This window comes from Megalops cyprinoides, chromosome 5 (assembly GCF_013368585.1).
Source record: "Megalops cyprinoides isolate fMegCyp1 chromosome 5, fMegCyp1.pri, whole genome shotgun sequence".
NCBI classification, from domain to species: Eukaryota; Metazoa; Chordata; class Actinopteri; order Elopiformes; family Megalopidae; genus Megalops; species Megalops cyprinoides.
Window position 1 is genome coordinate 25,238,844 of NC_050587.1, and position 23,775 is coordinate 25,262,618.

The 23,775-nt window shown below is 44.3% G+C and overlaps 1 protein-coding gene across 1 annotated transcript in view; it reads right to left on the reverse strand.

Moving 5' to 3' along the window:
* The window catches only part of bcr (BCR activator of RhoGEF and GTPase), a 54,137-nt gene that overhangs the window by 12,922 nt on the left and 17,440 nt on the right, over positions 1-23,775 (reverse strand). The window contains exons 2-8 of the mRNA XM_036529163.1: positions 11,946-12,130; positions 9,672-9,776; positions 8,434-8,619; positions 5,723-5,830; positions 4,728-4,785; positions 4,229-4,281; positions 3,811-3,951 (exon numbers count right to left, since the gene is read on the reverse strand). Of these exons, the coding sequence (XP_036385056.1) occupies positions 3,811-3,951; positions 4,229-4,281; positions 4,728-4,785; positions 5,723-5,830; positions 8,434-8,619; positions 9,672-9,776; positions 11,946-12,130 (836 nt within the window). The remainder of the gene's footprint in view (positions 1-3,810; positions 3,952-4,228; positions 4,282-4,727; positions 4,786-5,722; positions 5,831-8,433; positions 8,620-9,671; positions 9,777-11,945; positions 12,131-23,775) is intronic.

The window sequence follows — 23,775 nt, forward strand, 5'->3', positions numbered from 1 at the left end:
CTATCCGGCCATTCCACTGAAAAAAAAACAATGGAAGCAGATAAAGGATTGAGTCATCGCACAAGCTGTCTTAGCCAATCGGCTGACATTTCATCAAAGCCCACCTCTGGCAGCAGTATCACACTGGTAATCTTTCATAATTGCGGATTTGCATGCGCAGGGGGGCTATTGGAAAAACGCCCCACATAGCGAGCGCATGGCAGTGTGCAGCAATTACATATCGACCTGTATGCATAATTACCAGGTCTTCTACATGCTGAACAGTATGCATGAGCAAATTCAGTGTGCAGTGAGGAGACACTGCCTCTGAAATGCTGCTTTTTTAGAATCACGTATGTGTGATAAAATAATGGAAAAATCCATGTGCATAAATGCATAAAAAACATTAAAAAGATTGTGTGTCTGTGTGTGCGTGTGAGCGTGTGTATATGTGTGTGTGTGTGTGTGTGTGTGTGTGTGTGTGTGTGTGTGAGGGAGAGAGAGTTTTACAGAGGCAATACAGAGGGTGGATTAGGCTTGAGGTCACACAGGATGTGTAGTGAGGGGTCATGCACCAGAGGCAGGATATTGGACACGGGGGAGGTGGGCGGCCTCCGGAAAGCGGGCGGACGTCTCTGAACGAGGGTGACCCCCGGGTTCAGTGTTTTTCCGGCTGCACGACACCCCCTCCACGAGCAAGGGTGACTCAGCACCACTTACCACAGCAACCATCCCCAGATATACAGAGCTAATATGGAGTCCAGTTTTTTTTTGGAAAACCTCACCCTTGGATCACAGAGTAAGTCCAGACAGAGGGTTCCATCTGGGCAGATGCCAGTATTCAGGGTGGCATCGTATGCTGCAGCAATTGCAGCTGAAGCTATCGTGCCGTACCTCTTCATACAGCTGTGGCTCCAGCTCGCACTAGCCTGGATGCAGCTGTACAGTGCAAAAGCAGTACAGAGGAATAACAGAGGGTGACATGGTCATGTGACCTAGCTATGGGCTATGTATTAAAGATAGCATTCTTGTACTTATGACATCACTTTATTCCACCGATCATGGAAGGAGCGAACACCGTTGCAATTCTGCAAGAGGCAAAGATTTGCTTCTCTGTTTCCTCTGTAAAGACGCTCTGCTTCAAACCGTGATTTAATCATCTGGATAACCATGACACACAGCTGCTGCTGTTTCCCTCTCAGTGCGTTGGCATAATGGTGGTTGTTATGAAGAGGCAATCTTTTCTATTTTTAGCCGTGAGACATACTTCTGCTTGGGTTCCCAAAGGTAATCTGACACATCATCTGAGGAGGTGGGGCGTCCGTTTCTTCTGGTGATGACCCTGCGGTGACCCTGCTGTGACCTGTGACACAGTCAAAGAGGACTCTGGTACAGTGGCGTATTAAGCTGCTGGCAGTGGCTACGGAACTATACTGTCAGGCAAAGCATTTCAGGTATGATTCCCAGGTGGGGCCCTGCCATTGTATCCTTGAGCAAGGTGCTCAAACTCAGCCAGGCATAACCAGCTGTACACAGTAAACGAAGACGAAGCTAGTAAACTGAGACGAGGTTCCCTCTGCAACCCTACTATCCCACACTGCAGCCAGACTGACACCACATTCCAATGGTTCCATCAGTGTCAGATAAAGTAGTTCAGGAACTGACACGTCAACCTCTGTGAGCTTTTAAAGGACTCAGGATCTAGCCTGCCACTTGGGGAGTAAATGATGCCACTGGCTGCCAACTAACTGGGAGAGGAGTGATGGTGCTGGGGTTAATCCCTGTCAATTGTTCCCCTCTGCAATGATGTCACAATGCCATGCCTCACACTTCCAATCACAGGATCTTGACTCACATGACAAACTCCCCCAATCAATGTTCAAGCACAGAGAGAGAGATGATTTGCTGTCCTCTAGGACTGGCCCTGGGGTCAGTGATAATTAACACTGCCTGCCACCAATTAGAGCATTGCATTAGCCTGAAGGTCAGCAGTTAGCCAGGCCTCACCACCCCTGTGGAACTAAGGGAATAACCTCCCTGAATTACAATGATATGGATGCGCCTAATGCCCACATTATAACAGAATACACACAGAAAGAATGAAATCCAGGAGTACTGTAATTATCACTCTTCACAATAATATCAGGCTGGATGGAATTCTAATTGCCCCTGGATCAATTATTTCTATTGTTCTGTAACGTGTATGTATGTATACATATGACAAAAAACTACACACATACGTTAATGTATGTAATTTCAATCATATATTGTCAAATAATTTCTAAAACTGTACAACATCGAATTCAGTTACTCTTACACATGGCATATCTTGTTTTGATTTTGAATTTTGCTAGTTAAACCTGTTTATTATAGCCATATTTACAAGGTTATTTGTTTCTCCTTTAGCACAAACCCTGCAAATCAACTAATTCAAGTTACCAACATTAATAAAGAAGAATAAAGCTTTATCCAATCAACACCGATTCATTAAAATTTTTTACACATTTACCCAGCCCAGAGGTAGAACACTGGGTTTAAAACAGCTTCCTCAACTCTTTTCATATTCACGTGAACAATAATTTATGAATACATCCCCCAAACCATGCCCGTGAGGACTGTGCCCCTACTGCATCATGAAGACAGTATCAGGAGGAGCCTCCAGACCAAGAGGAGCCACCCCTTATGAATAATAAACAAGCGCCTGCAGATAGAAGGAGGCAGCTTATTAGCGAGGAACATTATGCAAATGAAAACATGAGTTAACATGCAGAGAGCCGATGATCACTCCCACCAGTGCATGTGGGAATGGGGGAGGGAACCAATCAGGAGCACAGAATGTCAAGGTTGGTCAGAATCGGTGGGGGGGGGTTTGGCAGGAGTTCAATCTCAATGTGTCATTTTTGATCTGGGTATCTGAACCATCTACCCCCCCCCCCAAACAAAGTCTGGCAGAGGCAGCACTTTGTTGAGAGGAAAAAAAAAGATATCAGAATAAAATGGTGACTGTGAAACAGTTTTTGGTCAAGTTGAGAGAGGCACTGGGGGGAGAGATGTGCTAAATGGTCATGGTAGGGGGTGTCCTCAGTAGCCCTGTGGAGCACATCTCTGCTGGGGGGGGGTCATGTGATTGACAGAGAGGCAGAGAGGCATTCTGGGTAAGCAAAGTAATGGGCTCCACTGAAAGTGTTCCTGGCAGTGAAGCACAGACCTCTGAAAGGAACAGTGTGTCCCTCTCTCTCTCCTCTAACCTCCTCCCTTGAAGCCGAGAGCTTTGTGTCTCCTCTGAAATATTTACGATGCCCAATATCCCTCTGCGACAGATTCTGCAAGGTTCAGCCCGGTACGTCCCGCTAAAGCGTCCTCTATGACCTGTGACAGATTCAATATCTCCTCGCTCTGCTGACTCCATCTTAGATGGACACTTAATAATAATGCTTTCAGGCACACACTAAATATACTGTCATCTTAATCTGCTTCTTACTAGTCTTGTGGCCGTCTCTATTTCGTTTTATTATCACTTTTAACTTATTGAACTAGTTTCAGATTTCTTGCTGTATTTATTATCCATTTTGTTGTAATGTTTCTTAAAGCCTGACAAACTCTATATGAATCAAATTAATCCTTCCTATTATCTGAACGAGTAAAACAACCGAGGTAGGCTGTTATCCTCATTACACACAGTCATATAACATTTTTACAGGAGCAGTACAAAGACTCTTCCCAAGTGTTACAATCACAGCCCCTTGTCAGGGAGTCAAACTTATGTCTGTCCCGTTAGTTCAGTGCCATAGAGGGCAAACGCCATGACCGCGCCACAGTGCAGCAGTTTACCTCTCCCTTTTTGACAGTCATGGACTGCCGCCGGGGCGTGATTTCCTCATTGATGCTGGACAGGAAGTTCTGGGAGATTCGGAGGGCATCCTGCAGCAAGGCGTGGTCCGGGTGACTAGGGGGGGTGTGTTTCAGGAGGTCCTGCCCGACAGAGAGACAGAAAAATCATACCTCATACTCAAGTGCAGGTGAAATCCATGTTTTGCTGTTTGGTGAGAGTGGGCCTTAATGTAGCCCATAATGACTGGGGCTACCATGTTCTGTCAATCACTGTTATTGCTATATTATTATTATTATCATTATTATTATTATTATTACTATAACAATAATTATAGTGATAATTATAAGTACTATTGCTATTGCTATTATTGTTATTATTATTGTTATTATTATTATTATTATTATTATGCACACTCACATGCAGAACCAGGGTACTACGTGTCACTCTGTCCACTGGTTTATACAGGAGGGCTGGAGAGAAAGAACAGATGATAAATAAATGATAACTGTATTTATAAGTCACCTTTGACATACGCATTCAGATGGAAGCGTTTAAGAGTACATAATGAAATAATGTGATTAAAACATAAAACCAACAGCATCAAAATTAGAATGTACTAATGCATCTACAGCATTCAACCAAAACAGCATCAAACAATCAATACAGCATTCAATCAAAATTCAAAAACGTTATTTCATTCATACAATGAAAGATTTTGAAGAAAAACATAAAGAAATAAATTGATAAACCAGCACTGGTGGGATTTAAAGTAAAAGCAAACTTCTAAAGTAATTTTGAGGGTGTGATTTATTTTTTTTTGGGCATATCAGTCACAAAACAGCATAACAGAATGAGTGTGGCCACTGTGTACAGCTGTCTGCATTAGCTTTGTTGCAAGGACTAAATCCATACTTACTTTCCAGGGAGTTCTTGGTCATCTGGTCTTTGTCCTTATTATTCCTGACCTTCAGGTTCTGCAGATACAGACAGGGTGTCACCAGACAAGATGTCACAGGGAAAACATGGCAACCCACACTTTCTACTGTTTTTCAATTTTTTTGGCATCAAATTTTGACATTGCGGGACATCTGGGGATTGCCTGGAGATGAGTTTTAATTTCATCTCAGTGTGACACAGACCCAAGAATATGTTAACTGCTTATCAAGGGAGTATATATACACTCTCTTTCCAGTTTAATAGGGGTGGGGGGGCAGTACAGTACAATTGCAGCACAGTTCCAGGTTTCCCAAGAGATTGTTGTTGGCATGACAACACTCAGGCAGAATTGCCGCAGGTTGTGGGGAGAACAGACCACGAGAAAAGGAAAAAAAATTATATATCACACAGTTGTGGCTGCCCCCAGTATCCTCTCTGCCAGGCCTGAGGTTTCTCCAAAAGCCATTTTATGCTCAGCAGCACGTTTTTTTCACCTTCCCCAAGCGGTCGATAAAGTCACCTTCCACCCTTCATGACCCCTGGCCAGTGGTCCCTGATCCTGCTAACAGCACAGAATTAGCTGTGAAATCTGGGAGGGGGTGGTGAAAGGCTTTATGGGAGGCCTTAGTCTGCTTTCCAGCACGGAGCTCAGGGCCACTCAGTCATGTCCCAAAAAAATCTTATTTCAAGACAGTTCTCAGGAGGCCACTGATTGGCTACATCCTCACAGATCATGACACAGAATTATTATTTCAGTCTGACAGCCTTTTCCACCGAAAAACAGGTACCATCCCGCAGAGAGTGTTTAAGGAGTATATCACTGAATGCTTAAAGGTGGGGGGGTCACAGACGAGAGACCTAACCTCCACCCCACGCACTGACCCCAATACTCTTCTACACACACATACACACCACAGGGTGGAGAGAAAGGCTCAGCCCCCCGCCCCACCCCTGCTGTTAGTACCAGCATTTTACCTCTGAGATTTCAGCGAACTGCGTGTTGGCCTGGCAGCATTTCTCCGCTGTCTCCACGGCAAACTTGTAGTTGTCCACAAAGGCCCGGTAAAGCCCGAGCTGGCTGGCCTGTCACAGAACAACAGTTCAACAACAGTTCAACTTTAGTCTTGTAGAGAGGGTTTGAAAAGTTAAACTGAAGAAAACTATTCCTATCCGTCAAGTCATCAATTCATGTCTGAATGCTCATGTTAGGAAGCTCCAGTTTTCTTTGTATTATTAAAAGTGAGGGTAGCAGTGGCTTCCTAGCGGCTCAAACAGTAAAAAAGCTTGTTTAAAGAACAGGCTGAGCTCTATAGCCTGGATTCAAATTAGCAATATCATTTCCCATCATTCACTGGGAGCCCACACTGATTGAAAAAATTGGCATTGTTCTATCAAGGATGCTAGGTTGGTCAGATTCCCCTTGTCACTCCACTCTCAACACCCTGGGACTTGCCTATGAGTTTCTCAGAGGGCTTTTGTCTTCTGAGGTACTGTGGGATTTGCAGCGTGGAAAATATTGGTGGTGGGCATGTGTATCGGTGGACTGCATGCGCCTGAGTGGGTTCAGAGTTTATCGTGGCAGCAATAATAAGTCTAGATGCATAACTGGTGACTAGTTTTTGGGTGAAAAAATGGGAAAATGCAATTAATTTTAAAAAAATGAGTTAATCTAAAAAAATAAAAAATTAATGACTAATGCATGCTTCAGCCTGTATCTTTGATATTAAGAGTCAAATATAAAGTTGGGTATAAGAAGCACAAATAATTACACTTACAATATATTTTGCAGTGCATGCCCTATTATATAAATATGAAAGTGGTGTAATGGCTGATATACTTTCTTATATACTTATCATATTTACACATACATTAAACAAATGTTCAAAAATATGGGATGTTACATGTAATACAATACAAACATATTTCATTTTCATAAGAGGTAAGTTAGGGTTTATTTCCTCCGCTATAGTTGATCTAATGAAGCAATCTGATGAAACAATCTGGCAGTCAAGCCACAGTGGACCTCGTAATTGCAAGGAAATACACAAATCAATGAGATGCTCTGCCAAGACGTGACAGACCAGGCCGGGTCGACGCCCAGGGCAATTCAACCTCTACCCCCCACCCCCACGCTTTTTGGCCTACCACTGTTGCCATGGCAGCAGATTCCAGCTCTTGGTGGACAATTAGCGTGTGTGACAAGCACTCTGAGAGGGCGTTTAAAAATGTAATTTAGCTATCCAAACACAGCACTACCGCTGGGCAGTGCAGCTATTCATCACTCTCCATCTTAACAGCCTAATTGCTTCCCTCAAATTAAAAAAATAAAAATAACTGTGAAATGATTTAGAGGAGATTTTAAGGTGATGGAGGGGCGGTAAACCTCGTGAGACCACTGCATTTGCTCGACTGGTGATCCCACGCATGAGGGTGAAAAGAGGAAAACAGGAAATCACTGTGTACAGCCCTGCACCTGAAGCGTCCCAGCATGCACCCCGATTCAGCTCTTCCTGCATGGGAGCAGCAGGTGTAGGAGTGAGCTCAGTTTAAGGCTCTCCTGCAGATCCCAACAGTAAGGGTAAAAAAGGAGATGAAGAACACCTCGGCACTGAAGCATTTGAGAAGCAATGACTGAAAGATCAGATGTGGAAGGTTTTTTTCAGTACAGAAACATCAAGCACTTATGTAAATGGTCACATGAAACTCATAGCTAATATCTGATAACATTTTAAGATACAGAATATAATAATAATCTCTTTCATTTTCTTCGTGCCACTGACAGGTAATGGGAGAGCTTTCCCAGTGTTATGAAACAGGAAGACGGCTCTATCAGACACATCTCAGATGGCGCAAGTTTCATCAGCAGGCAGTGTAGCCCTGAACACAGCTCTCACGGGAGCGACTCTCCTCGAGGAGCCGAGCATTTAACCCCACCCACAGCGATCATTAAAGGAGCTCGGGTCAGGTGGAATTGAAAGTAACAGCTTCCCCATGTGCTGGCGACCAGCTTCCTCATCGCTTTGCTCACAGAACAAAGCCGCCTCTCATGTCTGTCTTCAGTGGGGAAAAAAGTGGCTTTTGATGCCGCAGTTTATTACAATAAGAAAAAGAAACAGGCGGGAAAAAATGTAAATCTTTCCCCTGTCCTGGTGCGATGACAGTAAAGCAGACAGCTAAATCCTCCCCCCCCTCCCCACACACACACACACACACACACACACACACACACACACACACACACCTCAGGAGCAAGACTTTCAGAATTCAGAGGGAAATTTCCTTTGTGTTCCTTTGTGTTCCTTTGTATTGTGTCCCAAGACAGCAAACCAAAACAAGACACAAAGAATGCAGCCTGAGTAGCCAGAGCAAATAGCACATGCAGCATAATCACATTTAGGAGAATAATGATATGTTTTTTTGTTTGTTTAATATGTATAATATATAGTCAATGATTAAGTTATCTAAATAAAGAATTAAAAATTGACAACAAACTGTGTGGCTCCCGCTGTCCCAGTTGGCTCCTTCTGGCCGAGTGGGTGGAGGTAGCAGTGACCTTATAGGGTTTTAAACCAATCATATTTCAAAGATATCATCAAGCGTCAGTGTAAGGGCAAGGGCCAACTCCTTACAGGACACTCAGATGTGTGATTGACAGGAGAAGTCCAAGTCCCCTCCTGATCGCTCACCAGTTTCTGGAAGAGGTCTCCCACGCGCTGATGGTAGCTCCACTGCTGGACTCTGGGTAAGAGGCCATCGTAGAACTCCTTGTGGATCTCGTAGAGCTCGGGCACTTTGAAGAAGATGGTTTCGATCTGCTGCAGCGTGAGCACTGGCTGGGAGGTGGTGGCTGCTGCCTTCAGGGGCTTCATGGGCTGAGAGAGACACAGATAACACGCATTTACCCACAATCCCCTGCACTAAAATACACAGATAACAAACATCTACCCATAATCCCTTGCCCCACGGCACACAGATAACCCAAATCTACCCAGAGTCCCCTGCCCTACAGCATATAGATAACACAAATCTACCAGCAATCCCCTCCCTACATGGAGAGGAACAGAGGGGCTTGGTGCTGGCAGCTGAGTATGCTATAGTGTGCCACAGACCGGGGGACAGCCAGTATCACACAAAGCATCATACTCAAAATACAACCCTGTCTATTCCTGTGAGTTATTTTATTTCATTCTTTAAATGTTTACTTTTATCAAATATAGTCACATATGTAATTAGTGTGAGATATTATGTAAATTATTCTTTTATATGTACACATTTTGGCAAAAGGTATGCATGTTCCAATACCAATACCAATATAAATGTAATGTATAACTAACTGAAGGAGGGAGGAGGTAGAAGACAGAATGAGAGGGAGCGAGAGAGAGAAAGAGAGAGGAAGAGGGAGGGGAGATTAATCAGAACTATGTGTGTATACAGCACTAGCTGCTGTTTTTTTCAGGGGGGGGTTAAAAGAGGATCTACACCGCACATACACACATACACACAAACATGCATACACACACACACACACACACACACACACACTGCAGGATTACAGAAGGAGCTTGACATGATGTCAGACACTGCAGGCAGGCAGATGGGTCCTGTTCAGGACTCTACCCCCAGTGACACACTACAGGAACCCATGTGAGCAGCGGCTGTGGATGCTCCTGCTCATCCTGCTTCACCCCTCCCACCTCCATCCCCAAGAACAGAGGTGCTGCCAATCACATTAACGCCCCTCCCACACCAATCTACAAGTCCAGAGAGTCATGCCAATCACGTTAAATCACTGAAACTATTACACTGTGAAATTCTACAAGGTTACAGTAAATCATTACGTGGCTTATATATTTTAAAACACATTTCATACTTTGTGTTGTAATGTGTTTCTCGCTCCTCGTGTATTGTGTTGGCAGGTCCTCACCAGTAACAGCGCCTCCAGGTGGCTGAGGTAGGTCTCCTCGCTGGCTAGGATCCCCGAGAGAACCCATTTCCTCATCTCCAGCCCCTTCTCCTGGTCCAGATCCGCCTGTCAGGAAAGGGAGACGGCATTTTTAACAACATGCTCATCCTCTTATTAATATTATTATCTGTGTGGGGGAGGAGCGCTGGAGGGTCATCAATCCTATCATTGTGGTTATTAATCTTTATTCATTCATTCAGAGCACCTTACACGTCATCCATTCATACAGGTGGATATTTTTACCCAAACAAATTCAATGTTAAGTACGTTACTGTTACTCAAGGGCACAGCAGCCCACCTGGAATGCACTGGCTGATTCATTTTGTTAGTCACGTTAATACCTCAGAGAGATTGGTTATATGGCCCTGACATACAGTAAGGGGATGGCAGGGACACGGCAGCTATTATACGAGCTGGCAGCGGGTAACAGTAAGCCACTGTGTAACACTGTACCACACAGTAAACCACATCGGATCAATTTCACCTTCCCCACCAGTGCATCAGACACAAGAACTTTCAAACGTTCTGAGAGAGAATCTCACCGTGCAACGGCGAGTGGTCAGCGGTGACTGTATTTTAACTGAAAGGGTTTATTCATGACCCTTGATCATAGCGATCTCCTAAGGGAGTGCTCTCCAGACATTAATTTTTTATTCATCATCCTTTACTAATAAAATATTCACAATGTTAAGAGGTTAAAAGAGAGAGGGGAAGAGACAGAAAGAGGAAGATAGAGTGTGATCTGACTGTTTCTAAGCTTATCTGGACAGCAATGCTGGTTTATCTTTCTCATGGGTTTTTCAGTGTCATATTTCTATGTAATTCAAATTAACTAACTAAACCAAGCCATTCCTCTGGATCACACAGATCTGGAAGAATCTGTAAGGCAGGAGATTGTGCAGGGCTGTTGAGGGAAATGGCAGTGTCTGGCCTGTTAAACTAATCAACAGGCCTCTCTGTGATTCCTTGAGCAGGCTCATCGCAAAGTTTCACAGTAGCTCTGTCTTTCAGGGGAGATTTTGGCTGGGTCATGAATATGACCCAGACATTCCTCAGTGAATAGAAATACTCACCAATTCAACCTAACAGCTTTAAACCATACTGATATATAAATATTTAAAATAAATATATAATACACTGATCCCAGGTTAAAGCTGAGTAAATTTCACTTTATCTTGAATGTTTCTGCAGCTGCTTTTTTCTGTTTCCCCTCGTGTCTGGACTCCTGCTCCAAACAGAAAAGTTTGCTCAACAAATCCTCTGCAAATCCCTCTGTTAGTTATCTAACTACACTGTGTGCTCAGGGTAAACAGAACAGGAATGTGTGTGTGGGTTGGTCGAGGCTATGGGGGTGGCGGGGGGGGGGGGGGGGGGGGGGTTCAGTCTCACCTAGAATCTGAACTAAGGAAGCAGCTCAGACCCAAACCAGTCAGAGAGTTCAGCCCAAAAGGTTAAAAGTCAGTCCCCAGATTTAAGAAAATGAATTGCTCCACAGGGACAGTTATTTACAGCTGGGTCCCTGAGCATTGATCAGCTAAAGTATCTCCATAAAGCAGCACTCAGACACCAAAGGAGGTTTTTCCTCCATGTTAAATTAGCCTTCGGTAACAGCGTGTAAGTGTGTCACCTGCTGACTTTAAAAAACAAGCCTCTCTGCTACATCTTGCATGCTTTTAATGGTAGCCGCATAAATATTTAGCATCAGCAGCATTCAGGCAGCAGTGTGGTGTAGGGATAAGAAGCAGGGCTCCTAATACAAACATTATGGGCTGATTCCCAGGTGAGCCACTGCTGTTGTGCCTTTGGGCAAAGTACTTAATCCAAATTGGCTCACTGTCTCTGTGCTTTTGCTCATCCACTCACTATGGACAAAAGCTGGATTTACACTTATCCAACATGGCCATGTGGTCCTCGCGTGCGCTTGCCTGTTGGTAAGAGGATTTTTGGATAACCACAAAAATGCAGATGTAGAATTACTAGATGTAGAACATCCCATGCAAAGCCTCATAATTCTGCATCTACACAGTAGCTATCCTAACATCCTCAGAGCCTATCCAATGTGGTTAGCCATGTAGTTCTGACATACGGCACGTTCACTTATCGCTCTCAAGGTTTAGGGCCAATCTAGTAATTCTACATCAATGTTTATCCTGCGTCCTTGGAACGGAGAGGCTTGTCCTGCTGGGGGGCCCCGCTGGGCTGCCCCTCTGGGGAATCTGCTGGGGCCACACTCACGGATTTTGCGGACTCCAGAGACCCTGAGGAGAGGGTGTCCCGGCTGCTGCGGCTCTTGGAGCTGAGGCGCGGCGAGGAGCAGGGCGAGTCATCGATGTAGGGCATCATGTCGTGGTGCCGCCGCTGCTCCTCCGCCCGGTCAGCATCGTACCCGTAAGCAGGCGGAGTCCCGCCAAAGGGAGTGTCTGTGAAGGGGTGGGACAAAGGAGAGAGAGAGAAAGAGAGGTCAGCAGGAGTCAGTGGTCAAAGGTTAACACCCTTCCCAAAGGCACTATAGAAAACAAAGGGCCCTTATTGTATTGGATGAGTTCTGACAGGTTATTAAAGCAGAGTCGGAGGGCTTCTTGTTTTATGCTGGTGGGATGCTGACTTCTATTTCTTGATTCAAAAACACACAGCATATGAGTTACATATATATCTTTTGTCTGTGACCTTTTCATTTCCCTCTGTTTGTCAGCTGAACACGGCAGATAGCAAACCACTACCTGAGCTTGAAAATGCACAATCAACACCCCCTGGTGAAAAAGATGATGCCACCTTAGAAGCCAGAGCCACCCTTTACACTGTAAACTTTCAATAACCTAGTAATCACACCTTCCCCACCAACACTGACACAGATTAGCCATTGACTAAAACTTCCCATCTGAGCTGAGCTCTTTGGTTTTTGGTTTTGTTCTTGTTTGTTTGGGTTGAAAGCTTCTTTCATAGGCTGCGAGAAAAGGCAGAAATCTGTGAGGGAAAAACACTGGTTTTGAGCACCAGATTGTTAGAGCCTTAGGACTCAGCAAAACAGCAGGGGGGCCATGAAAGCGGAGACACTCAGGAAAGAGAGTCTGTGACATCATGCAGAGCCGCAAGCTGAATACAACATACCAAACAAACACAAATACCACATTATTTCCCGATATCATGACTTTGTGTGATATTTCGTAGGTCAGAATGTGGAATGTACAGTGGTTCCTGCGGTTTTGAGCGCCAGTGGTCCCGAGTGATCCATTTGAGAAACAGGGAGTGAATTAATTCCACAGCTGCTTTTACTTTTAAATGCTTTCATTATACCTCCACTGCACTTACTGATCCATACACTCACAAGCCCCTGGAGAGTTAATGCTCCTGATAACAGAGGAAGGCAGCCGGTCCCAGACATGCCCAGACACACACACAGGCAAACACACACACACACACACACACACACACACACACACAGGCAAACACACACACACACACACGCACACACACAGGCAAACACATACACACACACACACACGCATACACAGGCAAACACACACACACGCGCGCGTGCGCACGCATACACAGGCAAACACACACACACACACATACACACACACATGCATATGTGCACACATACACACACCCACACATATACAATACAGGCACTTACACACACATAAATAAACACACATGTACACACTGACTCCTTTGACTTGAACTCCTCTAAACACTCCCCTCTGGCAGTTGTCCTCTCATCAGGGTGCTAATCTCCAGGGCTCTGTGGAGCAGCCCATCAGTCATATTCCTGTTCTCTGCAGCACTGTCACACTCACTCCTCCTTTTTTCATTTGATTTGGGGAACACTTCTGCACCAGAGTATCTCACAGACCACACTGAGCATTAAGAAGGAGGCAGGCAGTCAGTGCTATGGTGGCAAAAGTAATATATTCCTGTTGTATTACAGTGGAATGGGGCTGTGGCGTCAACCCCGGGGTGGCGTAGTGGTGGCAGCAGAAGGATGGGGTTCTGGTGTCAGTGTGGAACAGGACGGCAGTATCAGAGTGGGACTGGGTCTAGACTGCCGTTCTGACTTCCAGACAAAGAAAAGAAAGGGGCAGGAAGCAGAAAGCTGATAGGGTAGGTGCGTGTGTGTGTGTGTGGATGTGTGTGCAGCTGTGTTGTGCTGTGTCTGCACTGTGCTGTATGAGACTGTGTTGTGCTGTGCTGTACTAACATCATACATGTGTGCCTGACAAAGCTCCTCTGAGTCAGCGTGGCCATGAATCACGACGTGGTGCACATCTCCAGCCCGAGACACACATACACACCCTCCCCCAGCCTGCTAATGAGGAGTCCTCTACTGCAGACCTGGGGGTGATGGGCTGGGCCAACATCTGGCAGCATCTGTCCTCTCCCATTCCCACAACAACCCCACTCCCCTCCCCTCAGGATTTTCATAAAAACGACAGGCTTACAAGTATGACATGTGTCCTTCAAAGCTCAAGTACTTACCACGTAAGTACATTTTAGGACACAGACAACACACACACACACACACACATATCTCCAGGGATGGTCTGTTTGCCTAGCTCTTCCCTTAAATGACTAGCAAGGACAAAGACAAGAACAGTGGATCTATAAGACACTATAAGTTCTCACTGCCATATTGAGCAGCACACTCAAGCTGTAAATGTAGAGAGCCAGCATGGACCGTCCCACAAGAGAACCAGGGGTTCCACTCCACTGCACCAAGTCTGCCACGCTGGACATCAGTACCCAAAGGGGGTACCACTTCAAATCTCCATGGCACACATACACACGTGCCATTCACCAGAATGCCATGCATTTCATTAACTGAGTACCCATCTTCCCAAATTATACACACAAATAAAAGATCAATGCATGGAGAAAATAAGATAATAAGCGCTGACAATCCCAGACCCCTTCTCTTTTGGAGTTCCTAAACAGAGAGAGAGAGAGAGAGAGAGGAACAGGGGGGTTTCTTTGGGGTGGAGATTTACCCCAATTGGGACAGAAGGGTCTGAAGGAGGGAGATAAATTTGTCATGCTCCTGTCCATGCGCTGCAGGTTTCATTAAACCCCTGAAATAAAAGAGGGGGTGGGGTATCCAGAAGGGGGGTTCGTACAGCCTCTGGGGATGGATGGGGGTCTGAGTTTAGGATAAAGCAGTTGTCTGACCCCTCTTGATCTATCAAATCCTAAATATGTCATTTGGAAGCACTTTACCGGCAGGAAGAAAGCAGAAAAAACCACAAGAGGTGGTATTGACCTGAAAAACTGCCTGACATGCAGTTTAAATACAAATGAAATGCAGTAGCATTCTGCATGTTCTGCATGTTGCCAGAAATGCAAAAGAAGTACAACTAAAATACTGCATGTAATAACTGAATCAGATGGAATTCTACAGCCAAAAGACTACAGCAGAGCTACAATTTGTGATTATTCCACATCAGTGAACTTGACATCACTTAATAAAATATCCTCATTATAGGAGTGGGTGGAATTCCACAGACTACATCAAGCAGAGGCGTATGTACTTAAGTGCTTTACACCTTTTACAGAAACCTCTTATTGGTGAATTCCTCAGGCCAAAGCTGCACTGGCATTCAACCTGAACAATGTTATTCTTATGAATATCATGGACAAAACACCCAGCTTCCCCCAAAATATTTTAAATGTCTAGATGGCAGAATGTTAATGTGGGTGTGGTAAGACAAATCTTCCTTTTCATCCCTGATTTGGAACACTACACCATGCAGCATCTCAGGACTGCAGTTTCGGTGAAATCTGGGAAAGTGGCCAAGCTGGGCTGCGTGGAAAAAAAAATACCCAGGTGGTGTGCAAATTACCTTTCCTGTAGCACAAAGAGAGAGTGAGTCACAATGCAGACAGACAAGGGGTTACCTCTAAAATAACAACGATGGTGAGCGGAAAAAAAAGAACAATGTTTAGCAGGCTGCTCCTCGGGTGGCAGAGGATTGGAAAGAAACACGCAGAAAAAGGAGGGAAGGGGGTGGTGGAATGGCAGCTTTGGTGTCTTTGTCTGTGAGAGATGAACGAACATGCGACTGGAGCTGCCAAACAGGCCCTGGATCAAGAATCCAGAGGAACATTTCCTTCTTCCTCCTCTTATTCTTCCCGGTTTTTGACAGATTTCAACTTTCCACTGAATTGACATTTTGACTCATTGTTCTGTCCTCAGAATAGGTCTTTGGGCCATACGAACAGTGGAAGATGGTTTTTAATCAAGAAAGCTCAAAACATACCCTTTGACTACAAACTGTAAAATGTGTGGAATCTGTTTTACTCTTATTTCTGATTAACTGGCTCCATCTGAATAAGAATCACCCATCTGCAGCTGATTCCTTTTTTACTTGACTGCATTCAAAGTGGTGGAATTTACTATTGTCCACTTTACTTAAGGACTTTTAATTATGGCCAAGCAGTAGGGGTTGTATAACAATAATTTGAATGATCAGAGATAGGTGTTTAGTATTACTCTCATGTCTTTAAGCTACAATTGAAATGTTCATGAGAAAGGTTACAAAAGTGATGGCGCTACATTAAATTAAGTTCAAGGTTTTAAACATTTAAGATTCAAGGAATAGGCTACGGTTGGAGGAAACTTATCTAAAATGGCAGGCGTTTAAATTTCTTTCAAAAATCAAAGTGAGTTTAAGGACAATGAGCAATTTTAGGCTCTCACATTTCATGTCCACAAGTTAAAGTAATTATTTAACATGAACAAGAACTCACACTGCACTGAAGGCATGGTGTTTGCAGTATCTGTTTATTTTCAACACGTTTATATAGGTTCCTTTTATTTTATTTGCAGAGTATAAGGTGGTAGCTGGGTAACCCCACTACTGAGCCATGTTCTATGAATGTTGTGAAAATGCTTAAAATGAAGAACAGCACAGGTCTGGTGCACAGAAGTGGCAGACAGTGAGAGAGACAAGAATGTTTCTGGATAATAGATATACTAACTTTGGATGATAACTGGACAATTGAGATTAATTGTCTAATTAATTGAGATTAATTAGATGCATTAAATGTTGGTTGTGTCTGCTTCTTACGTGCTGTTTTTTTTTTTAACTTCAGAAATATAACAATTCACATCACAAAAGGCTATACAGTGGGGACCCACCCCCTCTCCCATTTGTAGTCTCACCCTTAGATTATAATTAGGCAGGGAGAGATAAGACTACAATATTGCTCATTGGAGACTCATTCTGATTATTAAAATTATTACAAAATACAGAGCACTGATAACATTCAAATTCTCTGTGAATTAAAAACGTCAAAAATGTTATATGTTAACAACTGATTGTTGACAATGTTAACAATTCATATTCTTCTTACTGAGCTCAGTTTAGACTATGTAGATCAACGCAAAACCAATTTAACTTGTTTTTAAGAAAAGATTTGAGAAGAAAACACAGCCCTACAATTTTTTCTTGTTTCTTTTTTGATAATCCTTATAATACAATCTGGAATTCTCTTAATTAGTAAACGCGATGAATGAAAGAAAGAAACGATGCACATCGATTGGATTCTGCCGCTTTATCCGAACACTCTGCTGCAATAATGAATTGCTTATCGCGTTTCCTCATCTGGTCTCCGCAAAGCAATCGGCCTTTTCATTCCGAGACACACAATAGGTGAGGCTGCGCATCAGATATGGCTCCGAGACGCCCACGGGAGGATTGCGCTCCGCAGCCCTGAACCGAACAGCGTGCGCAGTCGGTGCACCCGACTTCTCTTAACGCGTCACGAGCGCCGCTGCAATAACACGACTCTGTGCACGAGAGGACGCCGTCCGTTAATCTGTCTGCGCGTGCCACGGGGTTTTAATCTCCATGGCTACCCGTGTTCATTCGATTACCCACACGCCGTGAAGAGGGAGAGAGAGGGATGTGTGTCAGGCGATGAGGGAGGAGAGCGTTTTGGGGGGGTGGCACAGGACGAGGACGAAGTTGAAAGACTAACGCGTTGAAACGAAAAAGGTCTGGAAAGGCAGAAATGCTTGTTGATCGTTAGAGAACCTGGGCTTTAAAGAGTTACTAGTTTAAATCCCATGCGAGACGCTGCAAATGTTGCCATGTGTAGTGCCTCAGTTAATATAAACAGCTGTATGAATGTATTGTATAGGAAAAGCACGTTTAATGGAAAAAGGCTTCTTCTAAACCAATGCACAACAATAACAAAATAGTAAATAAAATGGCACACAAGTTAAGAGTGATGGCCGAACATGAATCTGTTGTTGTCGGTGAGGGATCTAGTAAATTTCCACTGTGGGAAACTGAGAGGTAAACAATCCCTCAGACAGTGGGCAAAGATTAACCCTTCGCTGACAGGTCTTAAGGTCATCCTTCAAAGTGTTGCCAAACTGAGACACAGGGACCCCTGTACAGACTATTATGCATCCATTTCTGTATTAGCTCAATATGCTGACTCATTATGTATGTTATATATAAAATTTGTTCCTAAGGTAACGCTGCAGTGGGTGAGAGTTGAAGATGGTGTTGAGGTTCATACTGTGTATTGTACACAGTCCTGTTACTGCCACAGGAGGTATTTAAGCTGTAAATCTGAACGGAAGATGTGTCACCTGTCTGCATTTTTCAGATAGGTAATACATACTCTCGTCCCTGCCCAGTGGCTTTTCATCTGCCTCTGATAAGTAATAAGCTTCAGACCAAGGTACTATAAAGCAAAAGTATTTTTGAAGTGTGTCTGTTTTTAAATTTTAAATTTAAAACTAAAGCCACAAGAAGAGAGCAAAATCTGGGATGGTGATGGCAGGGAGTGAGAACAGAAATCGCTTGGTTAGGGCTATTTTTTGTAGGATTTTAGAGTTTCTTTCAAGTTTGACTCAAATTACAGATGGGCCTGAGCCACCAACTCCCAAAAAGATTGAAGAAAGAGGACACAGAGCATGCGGCAGCTGTTACTGATCTACTCAAACAGACTCAGCAGATTTATATTCAAAGTTTATCTTTGGGTACCACTAAGAGACCAAGGGGAAACTTTACTCTTATTTCCTCACTAACATACAAGGTTTTTGTGTGTTTTTTTTCCCATTAATCCTCTCAGCAGTAAACTGTTTATATGTCCTGGTATGTTTAACTGTGAGGTGTTTCACCGGGACACCTGTATTGACACCATCTTGGACTAAGCATACAGCGATCAAATCTCATGACTTCAATCACCATCTCTCTTTGTGATTTCACTTCTGTTGTGATGGAACTGGTGTCCTCTCCTTCAGGTTGGATCTGCTATGACTCACGCTGTTTACGTGAAATGTGCTCTGTGTCATTTCCTTGGTTGAGAACACTGTATCAAATGAAATCTCATTGAGTGTCTTGGTGGAAGGCCGAAGATTAAAGTTAGTCACAGATAGCACAGCAAGAGGAGCCTGGGACCATCCAAATTTACTGTTCAAAAAAGTATTTAACAGAGACAAACACACTTCCAGGTTGGGAATGAATATAGGAAACACATCTACCTATCATATGTAAGTTGTCAATGAATGGTGCATGAAATATAGAGGTTTTATCAGCACAGTAACTGTATGTTTCCCTAAAATCACCCTGTAGCTGATTCATACTGTTACCAGAAATACCCTGACAGAACTGTCTGTATTAATCATCTACTTTCTGTTCATACTGTGTGAGATTGTACATCCTACTAACTGGTGTGATACAGCACAGTTGCTATACATTTTCATTAGAGCCAATAAGATGAGGAAATCATTTGCAGCATCCAATGGCATTCCAACCCACATCATGAAACGTTGTGATGGAAAGTCTCTCCCATCTAACCGGGTCTCTACAACCTGATCTGAGATGGATTAACCTGGAGAGCAGGTAGTCCCTTGAGAGAACAGAACATTGTGGTGCATTAGCCTCTGCTACTGTCTGGGCTGCTCAGAGACAGCAAATTTGCTGACTGAGGAGGAGCAGCCAAAGTCAGTGGGGTGCTGTCGAGTTTCTGGATCGCCGACCATAAACAACAAAAACAGCAGTACAGACCCAGCCCTTATCATCAGCAAACAGGAGACCAGGGCCATGCGGGAAAATCTTTTAATCTCTGGGTAAACAAAACCCAGATTATTCAGTGGTCAGCATTCTTTTCTTTTCTCTCTCCCACTTTTGTACCTTTTCCAAGCAAGCTTAAGGATTTGCTACCACCGTTCCCAAGGCCCGCTTCCTGGGTTACCATGAAAACAGGAAGCAGTTTCCAATTGCTGCTCTAATTGGTTGCAAGTCTGCGGGCCCAGAGAGACAGGGAGGGGCCTCCCCACATAATGCTTGCTGATGGACGTTCAATCACACCGCCATGACACTCTGTCCTTGACATTGAAGAAAAATTTTATAACGGTATCACGTGTTTTCAACACCTACGCATCATCACCACTGCAGCAGTCATTAAAAAAAAAAAATCATGAGAAAAATCTGAGGTAGCTACAAACCAAGTGAGGCAGAAAATTTTAGACCCATAACCATAACCTGTAACCTGACACAGGATTAGGAAGCATCCCCTGTTAGCACAGCAAGTCTTCTGCATCTACTGCACTCCTCTCCACTCTGTTGCCAGCCAACTAGAACTGGAAATGCTCAGGGTCGCTCAATGGCATGGGCATCCGGAACACAAAGAAATGATCAGCGTCTTGCAGCACACCAGCACAGTCAACCACCTTCTTCCAGAACTAGCTGGCTAACACATGAGCTGTTATTCTGCGAGGATCTGGACAGGGAACCTGCCACGAACTAGGACAATGCACAATTAAGATAACTGAAAAAGGATATCTCTTTTAACGATACTGTAGAGTTCAGTTCTCTTCTCACCTACATGGGCTCACAGTAAGGATTTAACAGCACACTTGGGATAATCTGCATGGCTGGTTGGTATTCGAGATCTGTGCCTTGAAATGCAATGAAAAACAAGAATTCAACAGTTTAGAAAAGCTAATGAAGAGTGTTCAGCCATTCCACAAAAATGCTCGTTATTCATATGAAAATCAGGCGATCTCTGAGGGATGAAATGACTCGTCGGCCGTAGCTCCTTTGTCATGCAAATAGTCAGCCATTTCTGCGGCGAGCAAAATGAAACCACTCGTAATTACAGGGATTCTCCTGAGGGCTGGTCTCCATGACAACAGGGTCTGCTGCTCAGGAAGCTCCCGGGAAGACCTGGTTGGGACGCGCAGCAGTTTATCACTTCCCACCGGAAACAGAGGCATGCCCTGCTGTACTCTGCAACAAGGTCACCTTTTCACAGCCACACACACAGACCAGAGTCATACATACACACAGAGCAGTCACATATTCCCACACACATACACCAATCAAGGTCATACATACACATAGAGCAGTCATATATGCGCACACATACAAAACACCCTTATCGTTTGGATTTCCAGTGGAGATTTACTGGGTACTTTTCTGAGTCATAAAAGTGGATTAACAGGAAAATGCTGAGATTACCAGGAATATTGTAAATACCATGTAATCCCCCTTTTTCTCATTTGCATATCGTTAAGGCCACTCATGAAACAAGAATGGGACAATAAATGGAAAACACCAGCTTCTCAAATTTGGTTTTAAAAAGCTGGTCATCAAAATTATCTCATGTAATCATTGCATAACTGCTAACAAGATGGGACACGAATGTCAATGATTATGTTTTTGCTGGGTGACTAACACTCAGTAGTTCCATCACTGTGGCTGCCTGTGAACAACGGACACCAAAGCCAGGGTGCCACTTGTAGTGCAGGTAGAGGAGGACATTGTCAGCATTATTAGGTCCTCTATGATGTTTCATATACATAGTCAATAATGCGACTGACATATAGTGCTGCCTTTTATTGGCTGTTGCTACCAACACTACAGTTCATAGTGACTTGTCAGCAATGATATGCTGGAGGTTTCACTGAAATCATTCAGATGTTGCTTTTGTGAACTGCTAGGTAATAGCATCTAGGTCATTTTTCTGACTGATGAGCAGTTATCGGCAAGTTATGGGGGTACCATCTGTTGATAGACACACATTTACAAACACACACACAGGCTTCCCCACTTGCACACATTGTCATCACGTAAGTCTCCTATAACTGACAAGCCTACAATCAGTGTAAGAATAACTAACTAACTCTTTCCAGTGACTCCAGCCCTTAAACGAACTCCAAAACCTGCCTGAACTCTTTCTGTAATATTTGTCATCATAAAAACTTGTTCTACTGTGTAGAGAAACTACAGAGTACTTACATGCTTGAGTGACTTCTAAGTAATTGCAGTATATTAAGGTGTACCTACTAACCTACTGCCCACTTAATATGAAAACTGTGACGTGGAAATCGGACCGTGGTCTGACCGCAGACTGGCCAAGCCCAGCAGATCGCTTCTCCCTGCCCATCTCCTCCTTTGTCGGAAGTGAGATCTGCCCGTCCCTCTCAGAGGTGCAGCCACACGGCACGGTCCTGCATGTGCCCCACTGCAGCTGGAAATAACCAATCACATGCATGGCACACATCGCTGAGCCGCTGCGGGCACACAGCACGAGGTCTCTGTGCTTTTCCCGTCCCTCCACCACACAAGCGAACGTTTTCAATTCAGGTCGAAAAGAGTTTGTTTTAACTAAAATAACCCTCTCAAGCATCTCCTCAAGTCAAGGCCAGGGTTTAAGGATTCATGTATTCTCTCTCTATCACTGCCTTTGCAATGACCTCCCCAGCAGCTTGTTTGAACCCGGACAGTTTAAATAAAACACTGGCTGCTGCTAATGGGCCTTACACATGCTCTCACTCTTTGTCCCTCTAATCCCTTTCACTCTTCATCTCTCTCTCCTGCACGCACACACACACACACACACACACACACACACACACACACACACACACACACACAGACATACATGCTCTGTTCTCCAGTCTTTTGAGATGATAACTGCATCACTGATGCATCAGACTCTGCAGTAATAATGTTAGAATAACATTAGATAATAGCACTCTGTGCTGATGGTTGGGGCTGTGGGAGGGAGGCAGGTACCATATGGAATATAGTTTAACCAAGCTGCTCTCCCAGCTTTTGCTGATCTAAGCATGTGCCGTGCACTTCCACAGTACAGAAAAAACAGAGCACAAGGCAGAAGCCCAGAAAGTAGCATTCCCCCTTCACCCAGGGGAACATCCCAGCTATACATGTTCAATAAGGACATCTGATATGCACCATTGGCCACTAGTCCATGTCCACTCTAGCTCTGTTCATGTGTACACAGACTAATAACTCAATTGTTCATGTGTGAAAGGCAAAGTCGGAGAAGGACACAAGCTGGCTACGTGTAACGCAAAGCCACAGAGGGACACAAGATGTTTGTGCAAGGCAAAGTTAGAGAAGGCCACAAGTTGTCTGTATGTAAGGCAATGTTAGACAAGAACACAAGCTGGCTATGTATATGTCAATGTTACAGAAGGACACAAGTTGTCTGTGTATTTAAATTACTAATGAGCAAATGCAAACCTGCAGTGACTACACCTGAAGCTGCACCCTGCACAGTTTCTGTTTAAACTGTGGCCTTCATGTAGTAAGCTTCGGGCAAATACAGTTCCAGTATGTATGTGACTGGGTGGGCTCTGAAGGACAGTCCTGCTGCTGTACACAGGACTCATCTCTTTCCACCCATTGGATCTCTTAGATTTTCACTTCTCTGTGATGTTGCCTCAGATTCAGCTCCCTGAGAGTACTTCATTATTTGTTGTAGCAAAATGAAGTGGAGCACTGGTTCACACAGAAGAGATTTCCCCAAGGAGAGTGAATGCTCTGAACACGGTGGAGGGGAGAAAGCCTACAGGAGTGCGAGTGTGGGGGTCGTATGTGGCAGAGAGGAGGAGGGAGCCACAGCAGCCCGGCACCTCTGCCAGAAACCTGCTGACACACACACACTTATAACAGGGACTCTCTCGCTCACACACACACGTACAATCTCTCTCTCTCTGTCTCTCTCTCACACACACACACACACACACACACACACACACACACACACGCATGCACGCACACACACACACACATACACA